The 16,061-nt window shown below is 41.9% G+C and overlaps 1 protein-coding gene across 2 annotated transcripts in view; it reads left to right on the top strand.

Moving 5' to 3' along the window:
- Window positions 1-685: 685 nt before the first annotated feature.
- Window positions 686-16,061, top strand: part of E(Pc) (Enhancer of Polycomb) — a 31,519-nt gene continuing 16,143 nt past the window's right edge. For both annotated transcript variants that reach the window (XM_088273288.1, XM_088273289.1), the window contains exons 1-6: window positions 686-1,074; window positions 9,107-9,245; window positions 11,314-11,421; window positions 11,972-12,236; window positions 13,052-13,313; window positions 15,916-15,991. In XM_088273288.1, coding sequence (XP_088129414.1) covers window positions 922-1,074; window positions 9,107-9,245; window positions 11,314-11,421; window positions 11,972-12,236; window positions 13,052-13,313; window positions 15,916-15,991 — 1,003 coding nt within the window. In that variant the 5' untranslated portion in view covers window positions 686-921. The remainder of the gene's footprint in view (window positions 1,075-9,106; window positions 9,246-11,313; window positions 11,422-11,971; window positions 12,237-13,051; window positions 13,314-15,915; window positions 15,992-16,061) is intronic.

Consider the following 16,061-nt stretch of genomic DNA (forward strand, 5'->3'; position numbering starts at 1 on the left):
TCTCCGAGCTGGATCCTATGTTCATGATATATCACATCGTCACACTGGAGTTGTAATGCCCCGCGTCACATTTTAGATGTTATTTTGTTTGTTTTTATTTTATTTTAGATTTATTCCATACTTTTATAGTATAAAATAAACAGGTAAAATAAGCTTAACAGAAGTCATTATATTACACATTCAGTACTAAAAGCTGCGAATGAAGTAAAAAAGTAGGGAACAAATATGTATGAAATAATTGAGTATTGTGATGCCTTATGCCATGTGCCTTCATGGATACAACACAGCTACAGTACCTATCGTATCTACACAAAAATCATAATATGCGAATTGTATTGTTCAAATGTTTTGCTTAAACATCAGACATCGGTCATAGGATTTTTTTGCACGAAGTGACTAAAACTTTTCTACGGTTTTTAAGACTCCACTTATTATTTTCCTCCTCAATATATAACATTACAAGTTTCCTAACCTATTCGTGCACTCAAATAAATATTTTTTACTTATTCATGTTATTCACGGGTAGCAATTACAGGTTACAGGCAAAAACCATAAAGGCTATAGGGTGTTTTAATTCCAAAACGACGAGGTCTCAAAAAACGAACGGGTCAAACTGGGCGAACGAACGCGGTGTTCACCCGGGAACCGGTTCGCTGAACCGACTCACCTCTAGCTCGTGCAAGTTGGTCATGGTCGCTCGCCAAACGGAAAGCCGCCATGATGGCTTTCTGTGAGGCACGCTCTACATGCAAAGTTTCGATGTTGTTTTTCCGTAATTGTGACTGAGTGTGTGCAAACTTCTACAATGGGAACGAACTAGGGGACCTCTAGTTTATTTTCGGGCCCCTTAGGACCTCTCGAAGGACCTATAAAGTGTTTTTTTCAGTGCGTTTTTTTAGCGTGTTTTGTTCTGTCAACAAAATGTCGAAGCTCTCGTTCAGGGCGAGGGCCCTCGATGCATCGAAACCGATGCCCGTCTACCTCGCCGAGGAGCTCCCAGACCTCCCGGAGTACTCGGCGATCAACAGGGCCGTTCCTCAAATGCCCTCGGGAATGGAAAAGGAGGAAGAATGCGTGAGTTTTAAATGTTTTTCTGCCTGAAAATTAAAACAGCGCATCCGCCGTCCGTTCGGCCATTTTTGATAGTTTGTTCCGCCGTCCGCTAGAGGGAGCCGCATTTAACCACGTTATTTTCCCTTAAATACTGCTAAAATACATTTAAACGACAAATAAAATGCGTATTTGCTATAAAACCCGAAAATAAATCTATTGTGGCGTGGAGAATTAACTTCCGTCCGTTACAAAATATCAGCTGTCAAAAAGTTGCAAAACATGATGGTGATTTTCGCGGGCCTGTTGTCAAACAAATATGTTTATTTATTTACAAAATATTATTCGATCAATTATTACTTCTTGTTCTTATTGACTTTAAAATGGGCCAAGTTGATGATTTACGTAAAACGCGGCTGAATGGTTGATATCTGCGTTGTATTATTTCTGGTTATATTTGAAACACAAATATGACAGTTGCAGAACCACGCTGCGATGCCGCTCCGATGTTTTCAGCCTTCGAGGAGATTGACTAATTCTGTTATATTTACACAATATCAATATTTAATGGATAGTATCTGTGTTCCTATGTCTTATAACTATTGTAGAAACAGAATTATGATCATTTAAAGTCCTCCAATTTCACTCTAAAATAGGGACCTTTTTCTAACGTTAAATACTACAATACAGTGAATACGCGCGGAGCAGGTTACTCGTGAAACTATGCAATAAATTAGAGTACAATATTATCTGTGTTCCTATGTCTTATAACTATTGTAGAAACAGAATTATAATCATTTAAAGTCCTCCAATTTCACTCTAAAATAGGGACCTTTTTCTAACGTTAAATACTACAATACAGTGAATACGCGCGGAGCAGGTTACTCGTGAAACTATGCAATAAATTAGAGTACAATATTATCTGTGTTCCTATGTCTTATAACTATTGTAGAAACAGAATTATAATCATTTAAAGTCCTCCAATTTCACTCTTAATTCAGGCTACGATGTTGTTGTTGAAAACATTTCTAGTGCTATATATCACTTTACAAAACCATCCTTGTTTGACGGTTTCTCCACTACGTTCTAATGTGTAAAGGCAACTAACTTCATCTAGACCTTCCAGTTTACATTTAGACCTGAAGATGGAAGATTAGCTTCCGAAACTAGTCATAAAATAAACTCAAGCGCTAATAAAACCAAAGGGTTCAATTAAGCATGTAATTAACCTATCACTAGACTAGTTCTTATAACTGTAGGAAGAGCCTAGATAACTGTCGAGAAAGATCCATTTCTATGACAGATCTTCTCTTTCAAGAAAAAATATTTTACAAACTAAGTTGAGACCTCAGCTTCCGTAGTGTAATGGTCAGCGCGCTCGGCTACCGTTCTGGAGGTCCCGGGTTCGATTCCCAGAGCGTGCCAAATTAATATAAATGTTTTTTTTTACTCTAATATTAATTCAATATTACCCTGGACTGGTGCCTGAAGCGGAGGGCTGATCACCTTTCCTTCACGTGTTAACGATCAAGATACATCTTCAAACCCTTATTCGCACCCCAGTGGTGCATAGGGCACTGTATATAAACGCAGTGTTATCTTGATCGTTTACACATGAAGGAAAGGTGATCAGCCCTCCGCTTCAGGTACCAGTCCAGGGTGATTTTGAATGAATATTAGAGTAAAAAAATCACTTATATTTATCTGACCCCCTTAAGAAATCGAACCCGGGACCTCCAGAATGGTAGCCGAGTGTGCTGACCATTACACTATGGAGGCGGACGAATGACTATGGAGACTATGGAGGTGTTTATATGATGCAGTGCCTTATGCATCATTGGGGTGCGTATAAAGGTTTAAATATGATGTTGAGAATACTGTTAGAAAATGTGAAACAAAATTGTATCCCGATTTTACTGTTAATTTATATTCAAAAGCTTTCAATTAGAGGCGTCTCAATTTGATATAAAATATCTATAGCATTTGGCTGGATTAAGCGATCACTGTCCGACCGTCTCGGGGCTTACGACCCGGCTCCCCCCCAATTAGTTTGTTATATCGAGGTTTTACTGTATTTTATATGAAAGCAAGGAAGGCATGGGGAGTTGGATCAGGTAAGGAGTTGAATTAGAGGGGTAGAATTTCAGTTATACACTACTACACTAGTGTATATTGATGATGTGGCTGTTTGGCCAACTTTTATAGCTATTGGTTTCGGAAACAGCTATTTTGGGGGCGGCGTGTTGCCGCGTTTTGCGATCACATGTTGGTGATCGTGTTTGTTAATGCAAAGGAGTGGTGCACAGAATGACAAAAACAAAATGGCGTACCTACAGTTGGTTCCTTTATTGAAATAAATGCGATTCTATACTAAATACAGTGAAACCTCTATCATTCCTCGAATAATCGTTTTCCCGGATGTGTCGTTTATTTCTTCTATCCCGAATTAATTTCATACTAAACTAAACCGCATCCATCATTTCTCTATCACCATTTACCGCATTCATCGTTCGAATTAAGCTGCGTATTTGATACATTTTGTCTGTTTTTTTACATTATTTCCAATTTTCTTACATTCAACGGCAACGTATGGAATAGAGACTATCGAAAGCTCGTGTAACCGATAGCAGGAGAGGTCGATATTGATGAAAAGGAGCCGCTGCCTGTACCTGCATTTCCAGAAGCGTGCACACTCTTTGAAAGAAAACTTTCTACAACGCACATTCAATAACCGATACTGAAAAAAATATATGTATTTTTTTTTTAATAAATACATTTGCATCTGAAACATGTATTCTTCTTAGAATTTTAGCCTACGAATGGTTATGCAGATTGGGAGGACGGTATCTTTACTCGGTCGTATCTATTTGCGTATTGACCTCTTAATCCCAAATTCATTGTTTTCCCGCATTCATAGTTTATTTTAATAGGTCCCTTTAAAAACGATAGATAGAGGTTTCACTGTACTGGAATCAAATAATGACAAATGATTTACAATATATGGAGTTAAAGAAGTGAAGTGAAGATCTAAATAAAATGTCTGTTCGTGTCAACGACCCAAGGAGTTCTCGCGGCTTTTCAGTCTCTCGCTTCAGAGTCGGGTCCGCTCGGAAATCTTCGGTTTAGTTCGTATCGAAACGCCTCTGTACTGCTTACGTCAGCGCGACAATGCAACAGTGTCACCACACTGATATTGCATATTGGTGTGTGCAAAGAAGGCACAGGGTGTATGATATGGACAGATAGGGTTCCTAAGATGGATAGTAACATTTTGGAGATTCTTTGAAGGTATACAGAGAAGGTGCACTGTGGTGTGGAGATGAGGGCATTCCAGTGCAGTGCTTATAAACCGATGTCTCCACTAGGTCACAGTTGGCGTTTTTCTTATGCTGGCATATCACTCACTCCTTTCAAGAACGTCATAAATCAAAAAACTCGATTTTTCAGAAGAATGTTTTTAAAGTTTTAAAATATAATACAATGTATTGAAAATAAATATCAAGCCACTTATTGAACCTTTTACTGTGCAACAGATCTTTTTAGGTAAAACCTGAAGTTTTTTTCTCCATTTGAAAAATATTTAGCAAATATAAAATTATAATTAAACAATACCTTTTCTTCAAAATTCAAAAACAACATTTTCTGCCCTGTAGCGGGTAAATATTAAGTTAAAAATATGCCTCTTTTTCTGGGATATAGTACATTTTCCGAGCATTCCGATAACATACACAACTGAAAATTGACGATTTTTGATTTATGACGTTCTTGAAAGGAGTGAGCGATATCATAACAATGATAAGGTGTACAGAGAATACTATTTACTCTACGCAACTAAAAACTGCTGTAATGTGAATGGTTAGATGGTCAGCTGGAGTTTCCTTTAGAGACAAAATAAAGAGTTGACACATTCACAAGTCTGGCTGTAACAGGCATCAATAGTAAGGTAGGGGAAAGGCAATGGAGATGGTATGGGCACATATGGGGCAGAGAACCTGGACATATTGTAAACCTTACAAATTCCTTAACAATTTTTAAATGATTTTATTTGAATAACCTTTTTTTAATTATTTTTTTTAAACCGTTACCCGCACCCCAATGGTGCATTCACATTCCACACCACTCTGTCTTTGCAAACATTCTTCGCCTCTTCCACGTTCATGCATCTCCTCATACATACCCGCCGATTGTTACGACTCCTAACCTGACCGCTTTCAAGTATATGGCATACCTGATCGTGCCATGTTTTTCTCGGTCTTCCTCTGCTCCTTTTTCCAATTTCATTCGCCTCTTAATTTTTTTTTACTGTTCTTTCCTCACTCATTCGTTCTACATGTCCAAGCCATCTCAACGCACCTTTCTTAATTTTATCGATAATGCTTATCTCAGCTTTGCATTCCTTCCTTATTTCACTATTCGCACATCTATCATACATGGTTTTGTCGCACATTCTTCTGAGAGATGGCATTTCGACTGCTTTCAGTCTCTTTTCATCCTTCTTTTGCCAACTCCATGTTTCACTTCCATACATTAGAGTTGGAGCCAGGACTCTGTTGTGCGCTGCCAGTTTAGCTTCCGCTGATAGGTTTTTATTTGCTATAACTGATTTCAGTGCACCATTCACTTTGTTCCCAGCATTCACTCTCCTTTCTATGTCTAAGAGATTTAATTATACGGATTATATAAATTATGAATACGAATATTATATTATGAAATAAAAATTTTGTCCGCCTCCGTAGCGTAATGGTCAGCACGCTCGGCTACCGTACTGGAGGTCCCGGGTTCGATTCCCGGGGGGTGGGTCAAAAGGGATTTTTTCACTCTTATATTTATTCAATATTACCTTGGACTGGTACCGGAAGCGGAGGGCTGATCACCTTTCCTTCGTGTGTTAACGATCGAGACAACACTGCGGGCATATGATGCAGTGCCCTATGCACCATTGGGGTGCGAATAATGGTTTGAATGAATGAATATAAATTATACAGATTATGAAAAATGCAATAAAATTTTATATATTTTTTTATTCTGTTCGTTTTTGTATTTTTTTTTTTTTTACATATACATTTAAAACTTGTATTCTTCTTAGAATTTGAACCTAGCAATGGTTATGCAGATTGGGAGGACGGTATCTTTAGTCCATCGTATCTCCTTGTGTATTCACTCCCTAATCCCGCATTCATTGTTTATTTCAATAATCTCTTTAAAAACTATAGATGGAGGTTTCTTTGTACTTTATAATTTGTATTATTAACCCTCCCTTCCCGGTGTTGTGTGCCTTGTACACGTTGCTTCTAATAACCATAATATCTCTATACATATAATAAATCGAATTTTAGGTATTCCTCCATAACATATCGCTCACCCCTTTCAAGAACGTCATAAATAAAAATCGTCAATTTTCATTTGTGCATGTTTTCGGAATGCCCAGAAAATGTACTATATCCCAGCAAAAGCGGCATATTTTTAACTTAATATTTACCCGCTACAGGGCAGAAAGTGTTGTTTTTGCATTTTGAAGTAACGGTATTATTTAATTTTTGTTTTAAATATACTTAATATTTTTCAAATGTAGAAAAAACATTCAGATTTTACCTAAAAAGATCTGTTGCACAGTAAAAAGTTCAATAAGTGGCTTCATATTTATTTTTAATACATTGTATTATATTTTCAAACTTTAAAAACGATCTCCTGAAAAATCAAGTTTTTTGATTTATGAAGTTCTTGAAAAGAGTGAGCGATATGTATGCATTGATTTAAAAAATAATATTAATAATAATCAGAATTTACCGGGTACATCGGAGGTATTTTGTGAATATTGGAAACAAATTCGCGGATAAACAGCGCGTGAAGAGTGTGCGGGAACCGCGACACTTTATTCGCATCTCACTCTTGGATACTTGCACTGTGCAAGCGTGAGGAGCTCAAAGCTCAATGTTCTCAAGGCGGTAGCTTTTGGGCTTCCAACTTGAAAATAACAAGTTGTTTTCAGAGAGGCAATCGGCATACAGGCGATACCTCTCTACAGAGACAGGCGTAGTGAGAGTACTGTCTGATATAATAACTGCTGTGGATGCTGGTGACCTTGTTTTGGTTTCCTTTTTGGACATGAGTGCTGCTTTCGACACGGTTGATCACAATATTCTGCTGGAACGCTTGAGGAAGACATACGGCGTCTGTGATAAAGCATTTGCATGGTTTTGCTCATACCTTTGAGAACGTGAATATTCAGTCGTTTTTCAAAATTTTAAATCCCCTTATCATTCCGTCTCTACTGGTGTACCCCAAGGATCAGTCCTAGGTCCTCTTCTATACCTTCTCCATACGAAAGGTACCAGGTGGTTTTTTAATGTTTTCAGCAAATAAATCTGAATTATTTACAATTAATTAAGGGGATTAGCTACGAATGTCCGTATTTTTCCAATTTTAAATGGCTAATTTTTTATTGTATAGTGACTACCCAACACCGGGACGCGCGTTTTATTTTAGCACCGGAAAGGAAAAGTTGATATATACTCCTTGAATGTACGTTTGTTGTGAGCATTGGTCTGTATGTTCCCGATACTTACCTAAGACAGCGTCGGCATAGATTGTTTCACATTCCTATACACAGGACCAACCTGCCGATGGTTATGCCTGTAGGAAGATATGTAGGAGCCACTTATCTTATTTTGTCCGCCTCCGTAGTGTAATGGTCAGCACGCTCGGCTACCGTTCTGGAGGTCCCGGGTTCGATTCCCAAGGGGGGTAAAATAAATATAAGTGATTTTTTCACTGTGATATTTATTCAATATTACCATGGACTGGTACCTGAAGCGGAGGGCTGATCACCTTTCCTTCATGTGTAAACGATCAAGATAACACTGCGTTTATTTGCACAGTGCCCTATGCACCATTGGGGTGCGGATAAGGGTTTTATTATTTTATTATTATATCTTATTGGATATTGATTTGTTCCATATGTCCGAAGGAGTTTTCCGAAGTGGGATTCTTCTACACCTTTATCAATAGCTCTTGCATATATTTTATTTTAATGTATTTTTAATGTATACAATTTAAATTTTTTATAGTTTCTAATGTATATATTTTAACACATTGTAGTCGGGCGCTTTGAACAATAGACTAGCCTATAACGGATGTTTTTCGAAATTACGGCAAAAATATATCGCTTTCTTAAAATTTACACAATTTCAAAACCAAATAATATTTTCGATTGAAATTTTCAAAGAAATCATATATGACATTTGATCATCAAAAATAAATTATAATCATAATTTTAAATTAAGTATTCCGTATTTCACAATTTTAGAAGCATTGTAAACTCTAAAAAATAGTCTTCCCCTCCGAGGTATCATTCTCTATACAATGCTAATATATTCAAATAATAAAATACCAAACAGTAAACTAAACAGTGCGAGCGGTATGAAAAATAGTCCAATACGTGAAATGACTCAAACTGAACTGGAGATTGAGATCGCATAGAAACTCTAGATCTCTGGCGACGCCTTTACAAGCGACACACTAGCCAATCCGGACAAGGCATCTCAAATAACGTGGACAGACAGCCTAGCACCCGGGTAGCAGATTACCCTTCAAGGCGTTTTATTTCACGCTGATAACAAACCCGTATATTGCCGTTTCCCGCCGAAAACCGACAGTCGACAAAAACAGCATTTGCCGTGTCCCGCAGTCGACCGACAGTCCGCGTGTCCCGATGACAATGTGTTAATTGAAATAAATAAATTGAATTATTTTTTCTTCTTCTTCTTATCATAGGCCTTGCGGCCTGTTTTTAAGAGGGATTAGCCTCCTGTGATGTCGATTCCCAGCTATCGACCCATCTCTTTGGTGGTCTGCCCGGAGTCGTCTACCATGGGGTTGGCCGTACAGTGCAATGTGGGGGAGTCTGGATGGTTCCATTCTCCTCACACGCGCATACCATTGTCTCCTTCGTTGCCTTCCCCACCTAACGACATCTTCGTTATTTATCTTATAAATTATTTATTAAATTGAATCTGGGGCTGAGTGGTGACCGCTGACGGAATGTGCGTGTTTGCAGGAGCACCACCTGCAGAGAGCCATCTGCACGGGGCTCATCATCCCCACCCCCGAGGTCATGGAGGTGTCGGACTGCGCCGCGCACGACCGCATCTACCCGCCCGACTACCGGATGCCCCGACAGCTCATCCACATGCAGCGTGAGTCCAAACCCCTACCTCCCACCAATCTACCCTCTGGCTCAGAGTTAGCCATCACTTCGCTCACTCCTTTCATTTCATTCATTCATATATTTTTGGGTAATATATCAAAAATTAAACAAGGTTATTGGATTCAATTCTACTTTTATCTACATATCGTTGTGCATGTTTTCAGTTGTGCATGTTTTCAGAATGCCCAGAAAATGTACTTTATCCCAGCAAAAGAGGCATATTTTTAACTTAATATTTACCTGCTACAGGGCAGAAAGTGTTGTTTTTGCATTTTGAAGAAAAGGTATTGTTTAATTATTTTTTTAAATATACTTAATATTTTTTAAATGGAGAAAAAACCTTCAGGTTTTACCTAAAAAGATCTGTTGCACAGTAAAAAGTTCAGTAAGTGGTTTGATATTTATTTTTAATACATTTTATTATATTCTTAAACTTAAAAACTATCTCCTGAAAAATCAAGATTTTTGATATATGACGTTGCTGAAAGGAGTGAGCGATATGAGGAATGGTTACATGGATGTTTTAGCCTATGGAGGCCATGGGCGGTCCTGTGACATCGTGTAACTCGGCACAGTATGACATCATACCGTGCTAACTATGATATCATAATTAGAACATGACATTACTCGTAACTATTCTTAGATATGGAGGTATTTTGTTGTTGAAACGTGTCCATTATGAAGGGGATATTTGCGAACGCAGAATTCATTCCACCGGAAACCACCGGAGAGGTCGCAAGAGTGAGCGATATGTAATTAAAAGTAGAATTTAAGCCAATGACATTGCTGTACGAGAGAGCACCTTTCGAGGATTGGTGTCTTTTTGAAGAGGAAGACCTAAACCACATATTCTTTGTTTGCCCAATAAATGACCAATTGCCAACATTTTTTATATCTCTGGCCCCGCTTATTCCCCTCCCTACAGATATCCATCTCATCCTGGCAAGCAGATACCCAATTATGTAGACTTTTAGTTGTTTTTTTGAAATTGAATGGAATAAATTTATATTATTTTTTGACACCTCATCAAAGATGAAGAAGAATATGGAAGTCTGGGCATTTACGGGGCTTACGACCGTCACAGGCTGGTTTAAGTGATCACTTTACACACGTGTAACATTCACCAATTCTACCCATTATTGACAACCGCACTATTCAAATTCTTTACATCTCATCAACAGATGTCTCTAGTGAAGTTCTAGTGATTCAAGAACAAGGTTTCTAAATTGGTTCATATATACAGAACTTCCAAGAATTTGAGTAGTGTGGTTGTCAATAATGGGTAGAATTGGTGAATGTTACACGTGTGTAAAGTGATCACTTAAACCAAACTCATGCCTCTAGCAAGATAGCGAGTGTTTTTGCCTAGAATTTTCACTCATGAATTACATGAAATTATAGTAACTTTAAACATAAAGAGTAAATCCACTCACAAGTAGGCATAGGCTATGAAACATTTAAAGTTGAAGCCTGAGTAGGGACATGATAAACGGTGTTGCATAAGCCGTAGCTAGATTTCAGAGTCACTTGGACGTTAGGTAATTCAAAAAAAAAAAAAAACACTTAAACCAGCCTATGACGGTCGTCAGCCCCGTAAATGCCCGGACTTCCATATTCTTCTTCATCTTTGATGAGATGTCAAAAAATAATATGAAAATAACTCCTGTAATTGGAGACAATCCAGATTTTGTGAACAAGTATTTGGACATACTCAAAATGTTGTGAATAAATTTATAGTTTAATAATAAGTCTATCATATTTTATAATTCAGTAACAATATTCAATTAACTTGACATTGGCAAAAGCAATGTATTTCATATGCAACGCCATTATATATATATATTTTTTTTTAAATCTTGTTTAATTTTGGATATATTATATTACCCAAACACCACACTCAAAACGCTGTACCTTGGGATATTGTTTCAATTTGTATACTTCCAGTTTGATTTTTTTCTCTCTCTGACCTAGCGAATACCGCAGACGGTAGCGTCCATATTCCGGGATGATATTCCAGAATGTCCGCCGTATTCCGTAATGTGATTATTTCCTTGCAGCGCTGGGGTTGGAGCAGGACGTCCCCGACTACGACATGGACTCCGAGGACGAGAAGTGGCTGAAGAGACAGCAGGCGGCCGCGGGGGCCCGGAGATGCGATCTGACAGGTACAAATCCCGAGCGAATATGTTCCCTCTTGACTCTGAAGGTATTAATATGGCCGTACCCAGCAGGCCATGATCTTTTCTACTACTACTACTACCACTACCGTCACGCCGTTTCTCTGCAGGGGTAGACAGAGAGGATGGAACGCCACACTCTTCTGTCCTGACATACACTCCTCGCCTCCTGCACATCCATACATCTAGTCATACATGCCCTCCGATTACGCAGACTTTTGACACCGCATCCGTGGTGTAATGGTCAGCGTGTTTAGCTACCGTGCTGGAGGTCCCGGGTTCGATTCCCAGGGGGGGTGAATATAAATATTTGTGATTTTTCACTGTAACATTTATTTAATATTACCCTGGACTGGTTCCTGAAGCGCAAGAGTGATCACCTTGCCTTCATGTAAGTAATGATCAAAAAAACACTGCGTCAATTCGATGCAGTGCCCTATGCACCATTGGTTGCGGATAAGGGTTATAAATAATAAGTAAGTAAGTAGAAGAGTGTAAGGTAAGGTTAGGTTTGATAGTCGGTTGGCGCTGGTTGCAGAGTTGAAGTTCGAGGAGACGATGGAGCGGCTGGAGCGCAGCTCGGGGCAGACGGTGGTGACGCTGCGCGAGGCGCGCGCGCTGGCGGGGCGCAGCGGGCCCGCGGAGCACCTGCTGGCCGCCGTGTACGACTACTGGCTCAACAAGCGGCTGGCCACGCAGCAGCCGCTGCTGCTGGCCGTGCGCACCGAGGCGCGCCCGGGGGCGCCCTCGCCCTACCTCGCCTTCCGCCGCCGCACCGAGAAGATGCAGACCCGGAAGAACAGGTACACCCACACACACTCCGGTGCAGACTGTATACCCAGACTATGTATGCAGCACACTGCCAGGGCAGACTATTAGTATTAACCGGTTAACTGCCAAGAGCGCCTTAAGACGCATAGTTTTCTGTGAACGGAGCGCCGCTCATACAAAAATTACATCTTAAGACGCGCCGTTTTAAATGGGCTTTTACTAAAGAAAATCAATTATTTAAAATGTGCAAATATATTGAACGCATAGTGAGTGACATCTATTGAGAATATCTTTGCATACTTAGAATTGAAACAGAATTTATTTTTACCACTTTTAACGTAAATTAAAGAGATCTTTGTCGTCGGAACAACTGATAGCGCTCAGGGTTGTCCAATAATCCCCGAGTTGCCGTCACTGCCGAATCTGATGACAGTGATTTTAGTGTCGATTCTGATAATTTTTTAAAATCAAAGTGTGTGTGTGTGTATACACTTTTTAATATTAAACTAACATAAACAATTACTTTTTACATAATTTAGTTTTCATATTTTCTATGACAAATTTTATGACAACCCTGCACCATGAACAATTAATTTTATGACTATGGATAAACGACTGGCGCGCTCTTCATTTACCTGGCAAGTTTTATAAATAAACGTTAATACACTTTTAACCTTTTATTTTATACATATTTAGAGTATTTTTTTTTTGCTGAGACTCACTAAGCCACCTTGTGTGCCTTGTCGGTGGAGTTCTTTTTTAATACATTTTTTATTGTTTTTGACGATTTTAACCTAACTTGTATTTGGACACACTGAACATGTTGTGGTGATGTTTGCGTTTGCAGGAAGAACGACGAGAGCTCGTACGAGAAGATGGTGAAGCTGCGGCGGGAGCTGGCGCGCGCCGTGTCGCTGCTGGAGCTGGTGCGGCGCCGCGAGCGCGCCAAGCGCGAGCTGCTGCGCCTGGCCGCCGCGCTGCTGGAGCGCCGCTACCGCGCGCGCGACTTCAGCGGACACATGCTGGCCGAGGTGGCCGCCGCGCGCGCCGCCGCGCCCGCCGCGCCCGACCCGCCCTACTGCGCACCGCACCACCCCGCCGCCCGACAGGTAACCACCGCTCTCTGACAACATTCTCTCTCTCTTTGCGGGACGGGCAACCGTGACAACTACTCTCTCTCTCTCTCTCTCTCTGTGGGACGGGCAACCGTGACAACTACTCTCTCTCTCTCTCTCTGCGTGACGGGCAACCGTGACAACTACTCTCTCTCTCTCTGCGGGACGGGCAACCGTGACAACTACTCTCTCTCTCTCTCTCTGCGTGACGGGCAACCGTGACAACTACTCTCTCTCTCTCTGCGGGACGGGCAACCGTGACAACTACTCTCTCTCTCTCTGCGGGACGGGCAACCGTGACAACTACTCTCTCTCTCTCTGCGGGACGGGCAACCGTGACAACTACTCTCTCTCTCTCTGCGGGACGGGCAACCGTGACAACTACTCTCTCTCTCTCTCTCTGCGTGACGGGCAACCGTGACAACTACTCTCTCTCTCTCTGCGGGACGGGCAACCGTGACAACTACTCTCTCTCTCTCTCTCTGCGTGACGGGCAACCGTGACAACTACTCTCTCTCTCTCTCTCTCTCTGCGGGACGGGCAACCGTGACAACTACTCTCTCTCTCTCTCTCTGCGTGACGGGCAACCGTGACAACTACTCTCTCTCTCTCTGCGGGACGGGCAACCGTGACAACTACTCTCTCTCTCTCTCTCTGCGTGACGGGCAACCGTGACAACTACTCTCTCTCTCTCTCTCTCTCTCTGCGGGACGGGCAACCGTGACAACTACTCTCTCTCTCTCTCTCTCTCTCTGCGGGACGGGCAACCGTGACAACTACTCTCTCTCTCTCTCTCTGCGTGACGGGCAACCGTGACAACTACTCTCTCTCTCTCTGCGGGACGGGCAGCCGTGACAATTACTCTCTCTCTCTCTCTGCGGGACGGGCAACCGTGACAACTACTCTCTCTCTCTCTCTGCGGGTCAGGCAACCGTGACAACTACTCTCTCTCTCTCTCTGCGGGTCAGGCAACCGTGACAACTACTCTCTCTCTCTCTGCGGGACGGGCAGCCGTGACAATTACTCTCTCTCTCTCTCTGCGGGTCAGGCAACCGTGACAACTACTCTCTCTCTCTCTGCGGGTCAGGCAACCGTGACAACTACTCTCTCTCTCTCTGCGGGACGGGCAGCCGTGACAATTACTCTCTCTCTCTCTCTGCGGGACGGGCAACCGTGACAACTACTCTCTCTCTCTCTCTGCGGGTCAGGCAACCGTGACAACTACTCTCTCTCTCTCTCTCTGCGTGACGGGCAACCGTGACAACTACTCTCTCTCTCTCTGCGGGACGGGCAGCCGTGACAATTACTCTCTCTCTCTCTCTGCGGGACGGGCAACCGTGACAACTACTCTCTCTCTCTCTCTGCGGGTCAGGCAACCGTGACAACTACTCTCTCTCTCTCTCTGCGGGTCAGGCAACCGTGACAACTACTCTCTCTCTCTCTGCGGGTCAGGCAACCGTGACAACTACTCTCTCTCTCTCTGCGGGTCAGGCAACCGTGACAACTACTCTCTCTCTCTCTCTGCGGGTCAGGCAACCGTGACAACTACTCTCTCTCTCTCTGCGGGTCAGGCAACCGTGACAACTACTCTCTCTCTCTCTCTGCGGGTCAGGCAACCGTGACAACTACTCTCTCTCTCTCTGCGGGTCAGGCAACCGTGACAACTACTCTCTCTCTCTCTGCGGGACGGGCAGCCGTGACAATTACTCTCTCTCTCTCTCTGCGGGACGGGCAACCGTGACAACTACTCTCTCTCTCTCTCTGCGGGTCAGGCAACCGTGACAACTACTCTCTCTCTCTCTGCGGGTCAGGCAACCGTGACAACTACTCTCTCTCTCTCTGCGGGTCAGGCAACCGTGACAACTACTCTCTCTCTCTCTGCGGGTCAGGCAACCGTGACAACTACTCTCTCTCTCTCTCTGCGGGTCAGGCAACCGTGACAACTACTCTCTCTCTCTCTGCGGGACGGGCAGCCGTGACAATTACTCTCTCTCTCTCTCTGCGGGACGGGCAACCGTGACAACTACTCTCTCTCTCTCTCTGCGGGTCAGGCAACCGTGACAACTACTCTCTCTCCAAGACAGGCAACTGTGACAATGAGCTGTTTGCAATCAGAGGGTAGATGGTACTTAAACATTTAAAAAAACATCAATTACAAATTGATGATGATAAGGAGGGCAAAAAAAAGGGAGTTTAGGGAAGGAGGTAGAGGGAGAAGGTTTGATGGGCAGTTAGGATACTAATGATAGATAGTAATGTCTCAGACGTTTCTCAAAAGTGATAAGAGAAGGTGCATTTGTTTACACGGAGAGGTAATGCGTTCCATAGTCTGGGCGCTTGGACAGAGAAGGAATTACTGAAGAATGATGTGCTATGGCGAGGAATGGAAAGTGGGAATGGAAATAGAAATGGGAAAGTTATTAGAGAAGGTGATTAAGAACTTTACACCCAGCGGAATAGATATTTACCGTTTCAAAAGCGTCCATCAAATGTAATGGACTACTCAGCCTGGCCTTGTCTGTTTACCAGACAGGGTTGACATGTTGTGGTTTTGCACGCGGAATTTGCTAACCTGGAAATGTGTTTTGAATTGCAGAGAGAAAAAAGACAGTACAAGAGGAGAAAACACCGCCACCATCCTTCCGTCGTGCCCCCTCACCCGCTTCACCACAGTGAGTTCAATTTTTTGTGGCAACATCAATTTAATTTTATCAATTGATATTTTTTCTTTATTTATTTTTT

Source organism: Brachycentrus maculatus, unplaced genomic scaffold, assembly GCF_059751285.1.
Source record: "Brachycentrus maculatus isolate JH-2025_06_01 unplaced genomic scaffold, ASM5975128v1 h1tg000566l, whole genome shotgun sequence".
NCBI lineage: Eukaryota > Metazoa > Arthropoda > Insecta > Trichoptera > Brachycentridae > Brachycentrus > Brachycentrus maculatus.